The following is a 15,364-nucleotide window of genomic DNA, read 5'->3' on the forward strand; positions in this document are numbered from 1 at the left end:
AGGATCAAAACTTATCAACCACAATAGGAATCTTTAACAATCAAAGAGAAAAAGAAAATTCAGACGTACTCCAGTTCCTCCTGTTCTTGGCATAAGAGGCCTGAGATGCCAAGCAAACCTGAGTGCTCTCACTATTATGAGTGTCATCTGTCTTTCCTATCCTGCCCAGGGGCCCAAGAACTTGCCACCAGCTAGCTCCTCATGATCACATCCATATTACTTTCCAAAGATTAACCTACACCAGAAAGTTTCCCCTAGGAACTGCTATTGTGTGCTGAATGCTTTCAAAGCACTGCAGATAACTCATGTGTCAGAAAAATCATAATGCTTAGACAAAGAAAGATATACCCCAATTTTTTTTTTTCATACATACCTTTTTTTCCAGCTCTGTAGCTTTGGCTTCAGATTTCTCTACCTTTGTTTTATCAATCATTTGATCTGAAAAGAATAAGAGTCAAGAAGTAAAGCTCCCAATTCTCTTGCCTTCCCCTCTCACCACCTAAGCCCTTCAATATATCCAAGAGCAGTCTTCGGTTCTTTTGTTAATTTTTAGTACCTTTCTTAATGTTCTCCACTAGACAAAGAAACGGAATTTTCAGTAAAGTTCAACATAAAATTTCTGGGTGGCATGGAGAACATCTACAAGTCATACTTATGAATCTCTGAGACCGGCAGAAGTCCCAGATAACAGCTGAAGTCCCTTGAAAAGGTGGAGTAGTATGTGAGAAGAGGTAAATTTTTAGAATTATGTAGAAATCAACTAAAGGCCTGTATACTCCTAGCATAGATGTTGGTTAACACCTAAGAAAGGGCCAAAATGGAAATACGTAGAAACCGGAAAGATATCCTCTCTGAAATTTTCACTGAAAGATGCACAACGAAAGGTAGAAGCAATATTTTAAGGAACCAGATAGATAAATATGCTTACCAATCAATCCCTCAATATCAATCTGGAGGTGCCGGCACTTGAAGTCAGGATCAGCCCCATTCTTGTGCAGAACTATCTGAGAAATACATTCTTCGATCAACTTATAGTACTGCGGTCTATAGAAAGAGGAAAACAAAACAAGGTTATTAAAAGAAAACCACAATATACTGTTCAGAAATTTTCAGGATCAAGGAAAGTTAACTGCTTTGACAACAGAGGGACCAGAGGCTAATAAGCATTCTGGAAAAGACCTTTTCACTAAATAACAGAAGTATCGCTACCATGCTAAGAAATGCCCTCTTCCACATCACCTACCCTACCTACTTCAGATAATCAAAACTTCTTTCCACCTGCCTTCTAGTGCCAAGCCTTTCCTATCTAAAAACTCGGGCTTGATCCTTCCTGTGACAGATAGTACTATTGCTAAAACTCGACTTCCAAGCGACCTGCAAGCACTTTAAATTTCTACCTCCCTTTGCTATCATCTTCACCCCACCCTACCATCCCCCTCCAAGGAAGGGCACTGCACTTTATGCACTCTGACCTCTTCTATAGAGATGCCTTTCAGGTGGATTAAAGGGACAACTGGCAACTTCCTTTATAACTATGATTACAAATGAAAACTAATTCTTATCTTTCTTTTTTCCCCTTTACAGACAACCTTTAAATTTAAGGATTTTGTTCTTTCCACTTAGGCTCAAGTTCAAAACTTCCCATAGGTATACCATTTTACCTGGCCTCATAGTCATTTCGAACCAAGAGTAGGTGCTGCAGGATGGACAGGAAGTGTGGCTCTGCCTTTGAATCCTTCACCGTGTTTAAGAGAATCTGGAAGACTTCACTGAAGTCAGTGGAAAAGGAGAAGAGGCTAAGGAAAGCACATATTTAGAAACTATGACAGGTGGTATGCCCAACTCTTGGGAATAGCAGTAAGATGCCTTCCTGGTCTAACAGCTTTTCTTCCAGTAAACGCTGCCTGAAGCTTTCAGCTTTATAAACTTCCTTTAGCCGGTGAGTTGGGTAGTACCATACAGAGATAGAGGATTCCTAGCATTTGGCTTAAAGATCAATCAGTAGACAAAAACTAAAAGATAACTGCCTCAGTCACTTGAGGCAAGTATCGGTAGGTAACTGAATTACTCCAACAGTCTCAGAGACACATACAAGAAGCAAATTACAAGCCTTCTCCCTGACTTATACATGTTCTCTAAAAACCAACTCTATCTTAGTAAGTTAAGCTATATGTTCTAGGAGGTCTATAGTAATTTTGATGGCTGCTTCCATGCTAAGCAACCCTTAGATCACCTTTCCTAACTTCTCTGGTCCATGCTGAGGCAAATAAATCCAACAGCAATCAAAAAAGCCCTGCCTTATCTACCAAGAAGATGCACAGGCTGAAGCCCTATTCAGAGTCATCGCTCCCATGCCATTTCACACAGGTATCAACAACTGAATGTCTCCTCTGCCTCGAACCCAGTCGGTAAAAGGATATTCCATCTCCATTCGAATGTCATCCAGCCGTCCCTTCAGGTCATAGGAATCTTCGTCACCTTGCTCATCAAACACAGTTAGTTGCACTCTCATATCTTCATTTTCAATTTCCCGAAGGTCCTGTCAAGGACAAAAATAGAAGTCAGGAAACCCAGAAGTGTCCTATGCTGGCTAGAAACCCAAGCCTTTCAACCTGATTTTTAAATTGAAAACCAAAGTTATCCCAGGGATCACTGGGCCCTAAGAGCAGGAAGGGATCAGCTCAGCCTTTCTAATGAAGTGCTGCATCTCACCTTCAACAAGTGATGCAGCCCCAAGCGCATCAGCTCACTTCGGATATGAACTCGGAAGTCAAGTTCTTCAGCTGGCGTGATGAGAGCATTGATCAGCTGTAGGCATCCCACCTAAAATAAGAAAATTAAGCAGTTATGTCAGTGTTACCCCCCAGAGATCAAGATTCCGTTCTCTTTATATGCATTCTGGGGGCCCAAATACAACCTAGCAAACACAGTACAAAACTATAAGAATGACTTTCTGCTGAAGCAATAAGACCTGGTTTGAGCACAGGCAGGTCTGGAGAGTTCAGACTTTTAAACAATTCCAAGGATCTGATAGTATATTTTATTCTAGGCCTTGGTTTTCCTAGCTCGTAAATAGATACCATGACTTTTTCCCATCTCATGAGGAAAACAGTTCTTTCTCTCCCTTCTTAGAGAGAAGGATAATCATTTTCCCTTCAGAACAAATTCTGAAATATAAAAAGTATAGTTGGGAACCATTCCATGTGTTCTATGAAGCAGTCAAATGAACTTAAGTTTTTCCATCTTGAATGCCACCCTTGGGCCCAGTTTCAGGGGATATACATGCCTTGAGTGCGATGGAGGTCCCACTTTTTAATCCATCCAGCAGTGGCTGGAAACGTTCCACCTCATCCATCTCAGCTCTTTCTGTCATTGCCTCCAAAACCCTTTCATTCCTGACCAGGAGGGAAAAAAGGGAGAGAACTGCTCAGGTGTTCTGACACAGACATGTATGACAGACAGATAGATTATACAGGAGCACAGATCAGTTAGGAAACAGAACATTATCAGTGTTCCTAATTTCTCTCATTATTCTCATCACCTAAACTGGGGCCAGAATCTGCTGAAAGCTAAGGACCATCTCTTCAGAAAAATGTACCTGAAAACCTATCCCTAGACTCCTATCTATGGATATCAAATTAAGATCCCTGTTCTGTAGAGTATAAATTGGTAAGACTTTTGGAGGGGCGTTTAATACCCATTTTTAATGTACATAATATTTGACCTACATCTAGGAATCTACTCAACATAAATGCATAAGTATGAAAGAATGTATGTACATTCATTATGGCATCATTTGTAATAGCAAAAACTCTTATCACCTAGAGAAAGAGCCAGAATATGCTTTAAAAAAAAAAAAAAAAAAAAGTCTACCTAAAAGTCTAGCAATGGGAAAACTGTTAAAATAAATTATGGGACCTATATACTATGGAATGCTAAATAGCCACTAAAGATGATAAGGTAGATCTATAAATACTGACAAAAGGATGTCTAAGATCTACTGTTAAATAAACAAGTTGAAAAAAAATAAATGGTGTGATTTAGCTTTTTTTAAACCAAACCCCATCACAAAAATAAAATTTTATCCTATACATGTGATTGGCTTTATAGGCATAAGGCACCTTTTGTCATAGAATACCATCTTTTGGAGTAGCATAAGATATCTAAGAATCTAGAAAATGCAATATATTTATTTGTCTGTGCTAGAGAAAGATGTGTGAGACTGTACCTAGCCATTAACAGTGGTTACCTCTAGAACAGGATTTGCAAAAGGCACAAGGCTGTTAAATTTTATTTTATATACTTCTGTCTTGTTCAAACTTTAAAAGTAATGTTGTATCGCTTCTGAATTAAAAAAAAAAAAAAATGGAAAAAAGAAACCCTGTCCTAGACAACACAGACCTTAATGGAGATCTAGGAGATATCCAGCTACCCGACTGATATCCAGTGGTACACTCAGGACAGCCCCGAGCACTTAACAATCTTTCTAAAATATTAAGATTTGCAGAATTTATGTCTGGGAAGAAATATGGTCTTACCTAGTATTTAAGACCAAGTGGCCACCCATGCAACTCAATTTTCCTTTAGACTAGGGAAGATGGTAAAAAGGAGAATGGACAAGAGAAACAATTCCAGTCACGTACATGTCCTCTGGCTGTGGCAGAATACAAAGAGCAGAAAGCAGCTTAGCTGCATCAATCATCATGTTGGGAACAGCAGGGTCCATGGCTCTGACCAGCAGCAGGATTCCTTCTTCCGTCTCTAACATGGTCTTGATTCCAAACTGGTAGGACAAGAACAGAGAAGGGAGGCTTAAAAACAACAGCATCTAAACCGGAACGAGTTAGGGCTTGTTATGGGTTGAGTGGTATTTCCCCCCCAAAATGCTTGTGTTAAAGTCCTAATCCCCAGTACCTCAGAATACGACCTTATTTGGACATAGGTCACTGACAAATGTAATTAGTTGTTACAACAAGGTCATGTTAGAGTGAGGTGGGCCCTTAATTGAATCTGACTATTGTCCTCATAAAAGAGGGAAATGTGGACGCAGACATGCACACAGGGAGAATGCCATTGTGGACATGGAGGCAGAGGAGGGGGTGACACGCCACAAGATGAGGATTGTCAAAGATTGTCAGCAAACCACAGGCAGGTAGAGGGATGCATGGGACATACGCTCCCTCACAGCCTCCAGAAGGAGCCAACCCTGCCAACACCTTGTTCTTGGACTTACAGCCTCTAGAATCGTGAGATAACAAATTTCTGTTGTTTAAGACACCCAGACTGTTATAGCAACCCTAGCAAACTAATACAGGGATAGAACACTTTTCCCAACAGAGTTAAACAGAGATGAGCAGAACAAAATAATTGTCTAGTAGACACAAAACGGAATTCTAAGTTTTCCAAGAATAAAAATTTTGGATTTTTATTTTTTTTAAATGCCTTCCCCGACCCAATAGAATAAGTTAATTAAAACAAAATTAAACAGTGAGGAAGACAGATTTGCACTCAGGAACAAATAATTGTGGGCTTCCTAGATTTAAATACTAAACAGACACACACACACAAAAAAAAAAAAAGATGAAGAAAAGTCTGGGGAAAAAAAGCCCCCCAAACATATAAGCAGAAAATAAAGTAAAACTTTCAAAAATAATAACTACAAGTCAGAAAATTCAAGAACTAACAAAAGAAAGTATAAAAAGAGGAAGAAAATTAAACCTACCCTCTGAAACAGACATTAGAACTAAGAAAAAGCTCCACAGAAGCATATATATAAGACAATCAAAAAGTCATGATACTAAAAGGGAAAGCTGGAAGTCTTGGACCTCATATTTCTAGGTTCTTTTTAGAGTTCAGCAACACAAGAGAAAGAATAGGAGTCAGAATAGAGGTTGGAATAAAAATGGAGAAAAAAAATCTCACCTTGTTGTTCATAAAAGCTTTCAAGCAGCGAATGATCTCATGCTTGTTACGGCTATCGTAGCTTCTGCAAGTAGAAGACATAACCAGTGAAATCCCTTTATTCTATCCTCCTCTCCCACTTTACTTTTCAATCTTGCAAACAAGGGTCTCAGGAACATCCCCAACTAGTGGCTGAGTAAATTCTAGAATACAGCACTTTGCCTTGAAATACTGGCAAAACAGGTAGCTGAAGAGGGATACCAACCATCATTAACTTTAGTTAATCCTCTAGAAAGCCAAGATTTAGCATCACATTAAAATCTTCCCTTTACCTCCCTTTAGGCTCCTAAGCGCTAAATTCTATCAGGACAACATCTCATCTATTACTACTTGCCTGGGTACTTCAAAGGTGTGAAGTCTGTACATTCAGAAGGTATAAGCCCTGTGTTTGTTTTCAAAAGATCCCAGGAAGTAGAGAAGTCACTTTGGGTCAGGCTGGCTTCGAGATAGCTAACACAGTCCAAGGTGTCCCCAGAAATATTCCAACCCTAAAGACTGTCATAAAGCTAGCCCCAAACTGACGAAGTGTCTTATAAGACTTCTAAATGAGATATGAGCCAGACCAGATCACAAAGAGCTCTGGATTAAATCGGACCCTCTTCCAGACTAGATAGGAATCTGTGCTGGGAGACTCAGTCTTGTATGGTATATATCCTGCGTTCTTCACCATGAAATTTAAGTTCCTATATCTATAACCATCATTCGTCCTCTAGCCACCACTATAACAAATGCCATTCCCAGCTAACGGCATATGCTCCTAGTCCATAACTTTACATTGAACTGCTGTTTTCTCCTTTAGAGCAAATAATCAAGTCCCCACCACCCAGATGTCAAAACTTGCAAGTCCTCACCCAGGAATCTCCTCCTTCTCATCATGGAGTCGTTTAAGGATGTCTAATAAGGAGGCCAGGCCCTCAGCACCAAATGTTTGCACCCAACTGTAAGGGACAGACAAGAGACAATGCAATATTAAATCAAATCAATAAATATTTCTTCTCCAAGACAAAGTTGATCCTGTAACTCCTTACTCCCAATCCAGAACATTCTCATACTTCCTTGACTCCTCTGATCATCAGTCCCCACCAGTGAACTCAAATCTTGAGTTCTCCTGTGACCACGTCAGAAGCCTCACCTGACAGGGTTGTTGTTGAGGGAGACACGGAGGGACTCGAGGCAGCTGAGCAGAGGCATATCCCGCAAGCCTGACCTCAGCTCCTGGATGTACATCATGGCAGACCGAGAGCTCTCCTTTTGGTTCATGCCCTAGACAGGAGCATATAGAGATTAGTGAACCCTGGACCCAGTCAGAAAGTGGACTAGTATTAGTCATTAGTTAGATAACATCAGGGCAGACACCCATCATACATACAAACCACCAAACTATGTGCGACTCAGAATTTCCCATCCCATTCCCCCTACACGCTTCATGCAGACTGAATCAGATCAAAAGTTATAAGAATGGTAAACCCAAATGAGAGTAAGAAATGAATGAAATACGACTGATGTAGACATAAAATGTTCTATGAAATTGGCAAAACAAACAGGTCCAAGATAAGGGCACAGTCTCCCATGTCATGGGTACTTGCCCCAGAACTCACAGCCTTGGAAGTGTGTAAGTATTGGGACACCATCTCCCTCTTGATAATAATGTCCTTTTCCCTCAAAGGTTGCTGTTTCTCCTCATTCAGGTTCATATCCAGCTAGTAGAGGGAGAAAAAAAAGGAAAAATCAAAATCACCTCAAATTCCTTACAAATTTTCAGCATTTAGTATTTTGTATACTTATCGAAGAATTGAACACATTAAATGAGTATTGAATAACTTTCCTGATCCCTAGAGATCTGAGCTATTACAGATGATGAAAATTCCTCAGAGCTAAATGTGGTCAACATTTTAGTATAAATCCTTAGAGACATTTTTATACATACACACTTAACTTTCTTCCTAACCAAAATGGACTCCATATAGACAAAAATGTATCCTGTATTATTGAAAATAAAGTACACATAATGTTCTTTGCACGTAGAATGGACCATAATAATCTCTTTACACTGAAGCACTGGGTGACTGGCATCACCCAAACACCAGCAAAACCCGCACTACTCTAGGGCCTAAACACCCACTACTCCTGGCTAACTCAGTTCCTGTACAGATTCCTCTCCCATGAAGAAATGGAAACTCTGTGATAAAGCCCCTCAACGGACAACCTGGAATATATTATTGGGGGAAGGCTCTGCTTGAGCCTATTACATGTATAACCATGTGTCTGAGCCCAGTGCCTCAGTGAGCACAAGTTTAACTCTAAAAAGTTCAGAATGTTATTTGAAATGGGGAAAAAGTATAGGGGAAAAATGAATATAATCCATTTCTTCTCGAAGGGGGCTGTGGGGGGAGAGAGGGGAAGGAGGGAGGGAGAGCGAGAGAGAGAGTGAGTGTGAGTGTGTGAGTGTGAGTGTGTGTGTGTGTGTGTGTGTGTGTGTGTGTGTGTGTGTGTGTCTGTGTAAGGAATCATTTCCTCCAAATAGCAATACTGATTTGACATTTTTCTGACTCAATTCCTAGTGCTTTTCCCTCGTTTTACAGATGAATTGAATGTAGAAGCTGCGAGGTGGTGGCCCTCAGGTTTAATCAGACCCAAAGATAAAGTATGTTTGGTGTGGCTAGCTCGACATTTTAAATTTGAGAGACTTCATATAAAAATACAGATTTCTAGCATTAAGGGATATAATCGTCAAATTTCAGATTGTGGGAAACTCTACAAGTCAAACAGTTTATATAAGAAAATCTACAGATTAAATGAAACTTAAAGAGATTATTAGATACAATGGAGCTTGTATGAAATTGTGATTTGAATAAAAAAATATTTTTTTAAAAATGACTTAATTGAGGAAATCTGAATGCTGGTAATGATATTTGATATGTTAAAGGAATATTGTTGGGGTTTTTTTTAATTACAGATTTTTGGCTTCTTTTTGAAAAATAGAAACATCTGGCACCACTAGGCTAGTATTGCCAACTGGAATGCCATAAAATCTATTGGAACTAACAAAAATGCCAAAAGTCCTTCTTCATTTTACCACAGTCTTTCTCCTTTTTATTATCTTCTATCTAGCCTGTTTTATTTATGCTACCTTCCTGTCCCTAACGACATCTAAATTTGCAATCCAAGGCCAAGAGATGTCCTGATAGATCATACTCTTAGACTCTTAATGCTCTTGGATTATTAAGAGACAAACTGAAAGCTTCAGTGAAAAATGCTAAATGCTAACAGCAGTGCTTAAGTGTTTACTATGTACCAGGTCCTGTTTTAAAGCTCATGCTTTTAATTAGGTTAGGCCTGCACTGGCCTCTATTTAAGATCATATATCCAGGTACTATATAGGTCTTAGGAAACCTTACAAGCATGTACTCAAGCTTCCAAGACTTACCACTAGTGGACATTCACTAGTGTCCTCCTCACTCAATATCCCTCACTGAGAACAGCAAAGGAAGCTGCATCAGTGTATACTTCACCACTCAACTGACTTCAGCCATAGTCTTTAAAGGTCTTCTAATGATCACAGCAGCACAATTCTCTTTCCAGATTCACAACTAAATAGAAGGCTTTAGGCAAATGATGCCTTTCCATTCCTCAGTTTCTTCTTTGTACAGAGTTCACTGTGAATGTTTCAACACTTTGTCTACCCTGGCTAACCCAAAGGCAGTCTCCAACCCCACCACATGCGCTGACCCACTCACCCTGTGTCTTCGCTGGGCAACAGGACATTAGCAAGGTGATCAGATCCAAGCATAACTAATAGATGCCAATGTTGTGGGCAGATACTTGCATATTTAGTCCCTTCCTTAATGGAGCTGCTATTAAGAAGTCCCATCTTAAGCCTGGATTCTTTGTAATTAAGGGCTAGTTAGGGGGACTATGCACAAAGAAGGGTCCCCATACCCATAAATGCATTATCAGAAAGAAGCAATGTTTTGGGGAGGGAAACTTACCAGCATCTGTTCAAAGAGTACTAGAACTTGCTCGTCTGAAACATCTTGCAATGACTGTGCCATAGGATCCTCCCCATATGATGTGGAAGAATTTCTATGAGCAGAATTGGGCTTTTCCTTCTCCTTCTTAATTCTCATGCTGGTAAATCTCTCCAGCTGAGAAAGAGAAAAAAGTATTAGCAGCGATCCGTTTTCACTTACAGAACAAACCACACATCAGATAGCCAACCTTCTAATTTCTTATACACGCATGATTCCCCTGGCTCGTGGGCAGTTCAAGGCTCTGCTGACACGAAAAGAAGAAACCAGTCTTCTTCGTATCTAATTTAGCATACTGCCAAAGATAAGAGGACCGGAGTATCGAGATTTGGAACCTCTCTAAAAAGAGAAACTCTGTCCTTGAACTCCTCTGCCATTTCTAAGCCCTCCAGCAGCACAGAACTGAAAGTATCTTATGTACTTATGTACAGAACTCTCTCAATATAATGCCCTTTTTTTCCCCTTAGCAATCCGGCCAGGCCTTAAAAGGATCCCTCCCTTCAAGAGGTAAGTATGACATAGATTTTAATAGATATAAGTCAAACAGAATGCCAAGTAAATGCCCTAAAACCAGGAACCATTCCTTTTTCATTTTTCTGTACATACCACAGCACTTGTGTCATAATAGCAAAAGTTCAATGCATATTCTTCAAAATACCCTTTGCAAAGAATACAGTGCACTTCAGAGGGACATATGCCATCTCTCTGCAAACAAAATGCTCATGAACTATTCCTCAAACCTCAAGTAGAGATGCTCAAATCAAAAGAGCCACTGATAAGCTGCAGATTATCAGCTTCACCTGTCTGAAAATAACAGTAAATATCTGCAAGCATTATGGAGCTTCAAGTGTTATGAGTAGCATCCAGACTTCAAGTATAAAGAGCGTGCCTAACCTTGGAAGCCAATGGATGTGCCAGGGAAATTCATGCAATGAGCCAAACACAGAGCAGAGAGTTAGGTAAAAGCATTGGGATGCTCTGAGAATAGAACCTACAGCACCATTACAAGTTACAGAAAATCAAAGTTATAACAACTGGTAAATATCATAGTGTAGGAAATGGGCTAAAACATGCACATGCTGAACAAAATTTCCTTACCTCATCTGCCATGAGCCGCTTCAGAGTCTAGGAAACAGGAAAAAGAAGGGATAAGAAAAAGAAGAGAGATGAATGAAATACCAGGAAACCTCCCAAACACCAGATGGGTTGGAGGCAAAAAAGAAGAGAAAATGAGTTGACAGGATCTAAGTAGCTTCCCGCAAGGTAAAAGATTTCTGCCAAACTGTTCCTCAGCATATTCTCTTAGGTAAGGGGCAGGAAGAGTTTTAAGGTCACTAACATATGGCTCTTTGAAGAAAAAAAAAAAAGGTGGCGATCTGAAAAGACTCTAAATCCAGTGACCAATAAACCTATGAAATGTGCTCAACTTCATTAATAAAAAAGGAAATGCAATCTAAAACCACAAAGAGATATTATTTCACACTCTTAAGATTGGTAAAAATTTCCATGCCCGTCTAGTCACAGAGTGGCGGGAGCACTCACACACTCTTGGTGGTAACGTAAATTGCTATGGCTGCTTTGGAAAACAGTATGGCATTATCTAGTAACATTAAATATTCACACTTACTACTACTCAACACAGTGATTTCTATATATCTACCCTGCAGGGTAGATATGTAGCAGGATATCTACAACAAGAACATTCACAGCAACGCTATATAATCTAAAACAGAGAACCTTCAAATGGCCATCAAGAGTAGAATAGGTCTATGGCCATGCTACCATGAACAAGCCCGATCCCGTCTGATCTCAGAAGCTAAGCAGGGTCAGGCCTGGTAAGTACTTGGATGGGAAACCACCTAGGAAGACCAGGTGCTGTAGGTGTAAAAAATTTTAAAAAAATAAGGGATTGTAAGCTGCCAAGGTCCTTGCAATCTGTGAGGTCAACCAAGGGTTGACTCACCTAAAAAGAGTAGAATGGAGAAACTGGTATATTAGTACAATGGAAAACAATTACACAAGGAAAGTGAATGAACTTGCCGCCACTCATAAACATAAAACTGTTATTTATGTTGAGCTTAAAAACATGTAAAATTAAATTATATTATTTAGGATACAAAATTATAGAGGGAATGATTACCACAAATGTCAAAACAGTGGTTACTTGGGGTGGGTGGAAGAATTGTGATTGCAGAAAGGGACAAGGGGGCTTCTGGGGTGCTTACAATATTCTATTTCTTAACATGGATGATGGTTACACGGGTGTTCGGTTGATAATTATTCTGTATGTTTTATGTTCTCTTCTGTATACGTTATATTTTACTAAGAAAAAAAGTCTGAATGAGCAAGTGTAGGAAAGCAGTGATTCTTCATCCCAATACTTAATTTTAAGCTATCTTCTTTTTGCTAATGTCCTTAGTGAATACGTCTTGACTTAACCATCCTCAACTAATGAAAAACTAGTTCTGACCCTGCCACAAAGCTATTTTACTAAGCTTTTTATGAATAAGAAAAATCTGTATCATTATATCCATGTTCCCCATGTCAGAGCAGTTAAATCCAGTTAAACTGTGAATCTTAACTTTGCCCTCCGTGGTCCAGAAGAGGCCAAGCTTCCACTGACTGAGTGCTAATCACTCACTTGAAACCATAAGAACCTTGCTCAGCATCAATGGAATTTAAAGTTACTTCGTGTGTGCTACTTACTGGGGACTGAAGGCAAAAGGATGATGAGGGAGACACAGCAACACTCCAAAAGATTAACTGTTCTTTTTGTCACCACCCTAAGGCACCTGGCACAGAGAGGTGACACAACCTACAAAAAGGTATGTACAGTTTATGTTGCCACTTACAAGGTCAATCTTATTTGCTCCTAGAGCTACTGCTTCCAGCATCTTGTCCTCCAAACTCAAAATGTAACACAGGTAACAGAACCTGGACCTAGTGAATTAGTGCCAGCTGGATTGCTCACAACCACAGGGAAACCAGCGAACTGTTCTTTCTGCCTATAGACTCTTATTTCTCTTCTGTCCATCCCCACTACCACTACCCAAGTTCATGCCATTACTATCTCCTGCTCGATGTATTGCAACAGCTTCCTAACTGAGCTCCCTGTCAGGCCCATCTGCATCACACCAAATCCATTCTCCATAATATATCTAAGAGTAATCTTCCTAAAATGCCAACCTGTCCATGCTATTTCCCCCATTTAAAATCCTTCAATAGCTTCCCACTGCCTTCAGGTCAAAATCTAAATTCCTTAGTATAGCATATAACACTCCTGGCTTCTTTCCCTCGACTCAACAAACTCTCTACCTCAAACTTTTATCTTCTGGGCATCCTGAAGTAGTTGCAGGTTCACGAACAGATCCTGCTGTCTCACTACCCCAGACTTTCCCTAGGATGCTGCTTCCCTCAGCTTAGATTGTGCTTTCAAGGCTAACTCCAAAATGTCCTATAGGATGACACCTCCCCTAATTGAATAGGTACCTCTCTTCATGCTTCCATAGTAATAGTTACTTGCCTATCTCACAGCACTAGTAGTGGATTACAATTATATTTTGATTGTCTGCCTCCTCTATCCCTTTTCAGACTCAATTCCTTCAGGACAGAGCCTGAGAATTCATCATTACATCTCCTATGAACAGATACCATAAAATCTGGGGTTGCTTTCCTAAAATACCAATCCCTGGAGAAGCCCTCAAATCTATTCCACCTCTTCACTGTATCAATGAAGAAACTGAAGCTCAGACAGGTGGAGTAAATCATCGAGGTCACATGATTAGGGGCAAGCTGGGTATGGAACTCCAGTCTTCAAATTCCAAAGCCCCAAATCTTTGCATTCCCCAAATTCTTCTGCCTTGCTCCTATTTAATGCTTACTAATGCTTGCATTTAGATACAAAAGTAAATATATATTTTCATACGAAGAAAGATATTTTCCCTTGATTTCCTTGGTGCATTGTTAAAAATAAATTTAATTATATAAAAAAATTATTCATGTTTTAGTACTTGATTTGAGTAAAACAGCAAAAAAAAAAAAAAAAATCCATGCAGGATAAAAGCTACATTTCCTCAACTAGTCCAACAGGGGGCAGCAACTACCAGTAAAGTGAATCGCAGGACAGGCAAAAATTCCGTTCGGAACTCAGTAGTAACACCCTAACAGCAAGCTCAATTCAATTATTGAAATGGAATCTGCTGCTACAGCATATTGAGGGTATATTGCTTATTTATTTAATACTGTGTTTTCCTTACAGATCCTATGTTTACTGTGTTTGCAAACAGTAAGCTTTGTTCAGTTTTTAAAAATTGCACCATTAGTTGTTTTGTAGATTCCCTGAGACATAGAGGTTCCTAGATCATGAAAAGTAGAAAGAACTAAAAATAGTGGAGTCCAGGCAGATAAATGCCACTGGGGCTATATTTGTGCCTTACGCCTCAGATATCCAAGTTTTTTTATAAAGACTCTAATCATCCTACCTACCTCTAAACGCTTCCTCTCACCACTATCCCTGTTCACTGTCATTCTCTCCTGCCCCCAAACCCACCCTGTCCCCTAGCCTGTGTGCACTACTTCATCTTCTTGTCCCTCCTACTGAGTTTTTCACTAAAACTATCACAAATATAGATACTGAAGGAAGCATAAATACTGAATAAAATTTCTTTAAATATCAAAATCCACTCATGAATACAGATTAATAGGAACTTCCAGATAAAAGATTGTACACTATATCAAAGCACCTAATTTCTCCTCTTCTCCAAACCCTTCTAAATCTACAGAAAAGGAATTTTTAGAAAGAAAAACATAATGGAAGGAAGGAGACTACAAGGTTGGGAAGAAGAAGAAAAGTGTGATTGCAACCAAATTTCAAAGCTAGGGGAATAAATGGAAGGACTACTGTTAAACCCAACAGACCTAAGAAAGCTCAGTCTAAAACCAGAAGTAGAGAAAACCAATACCTGATCCAAATTATACTTAAGGATCCTCAAAAGGCTCAGGAATTAGCGGCACCGGGTATCTATGAAAATGGGGGTGGGAGGACGGGGTAGGCTAAAAGTAAGAAGATTGGCTGAAAGCTGTTTAAGCAGCTAGACCTGTAGATCTTCCTGTGCCCCCACCCCCCACATGTCATTGGGAGACTGTCCTCTCTTACTCCGGCAGAAGTCTATACATTTATTCTTAGAAGAGGGTAAAACAAAGGGTCTCTGGATTGGGGGATAACAGGCACAGTTGTGGGTAGGGATCCTATACAAAAAACAAAGTTAATCTTTGCATACTATACTCTGAGACACCCGCCACCACCCCCTTTTAGTTTCTCAAAACCCCAGCAGCCTGGCCCTTACCCTTGAAGCAGAAGGTTAGAAGAATCTTGT

General features: G+C 39.8%; 1 protein-coding gene and 1 pseudogene across 3 annotated transcripts in view; one reads left to right on the forward strand and one right to left on the reverse strand.

Annotated features, from left to right (window-relative positions):
• The window catches only part of DIAPH1 (diaphanous related formin 1), a 90,841-nt gene that overhangs the window by 56,311 nt on the left and 19,166 nt on the right, over positions 1-15,364 (reverse strand). For 2 of the 3 annotated variants that reach the window (XM_011367423.2, XM_023534851.1), the window contains exons 2-14: positions 11,088-11,114; positions 9,951-10,106; positions 7,560-7,661; positions 7,094-7,224; positions 6,813-6,899; positions 5,923-5,986; positions 4,644-4,783; positions 3,287-3,395; positions 2,713-2,823; positions 2,421-2,539; positions 1,662-1,778; positions 929-1,044; positions 374-438 (exon numbers count right to left, since the gene is read on the reverse strand). In XM_011367423.2, coding sequence (XP_011365725.1) covers positions 374-438; positions 929-1,044; positions 1,662-1,778; positions 2,421-2,539; positions 2,713-2,823; positions 3,287-3,395; positions 4,644-4,783; positions 5,923-5,986; positions 6,813-6,899; positions 7,094-7,224; positions 7,560-7,661; positions 9,951-10,106; positions 11,088-11,114 — 1,344 coding nt within the window. The remainder of the gene's footprint in view (positions 1-373; positions 439-928; positions 1,045-1,661; positions 1,779-2,420; positions 2,540-2,712; positions 2,824-3,286; positions 3,396-4,643; positions 4,784-5,922; positions 5,987-6,812; positions 6,900-7,093; positions 7,225-7,559; positions 7,662-9,950; positions 10,107-11,087; positions 11,115-15,364) is intronic. The other variant, XM_011367422.2, reaches the window with a different exon arrangement.
• Positions 11,755-11,873, forward strand: LOC111744391 (annotated as a pseudogene).

Source organism: Pteropus vampyrus, unplaced genomic scaffold (genome assembly GCF_000151845.1).
Source record: "Pteropus vampyrus isolate Shadow unplaced genomic scaffold, Pvam_2.0 Scaffold134, whole genome shotgun sequence".
Lineage (NCBI taxonomy): Eukaryota > Metazoa > Chordata > Mammalia > Chiroptera > Pteropodidae > Pteropus > Pteropus vampyrus.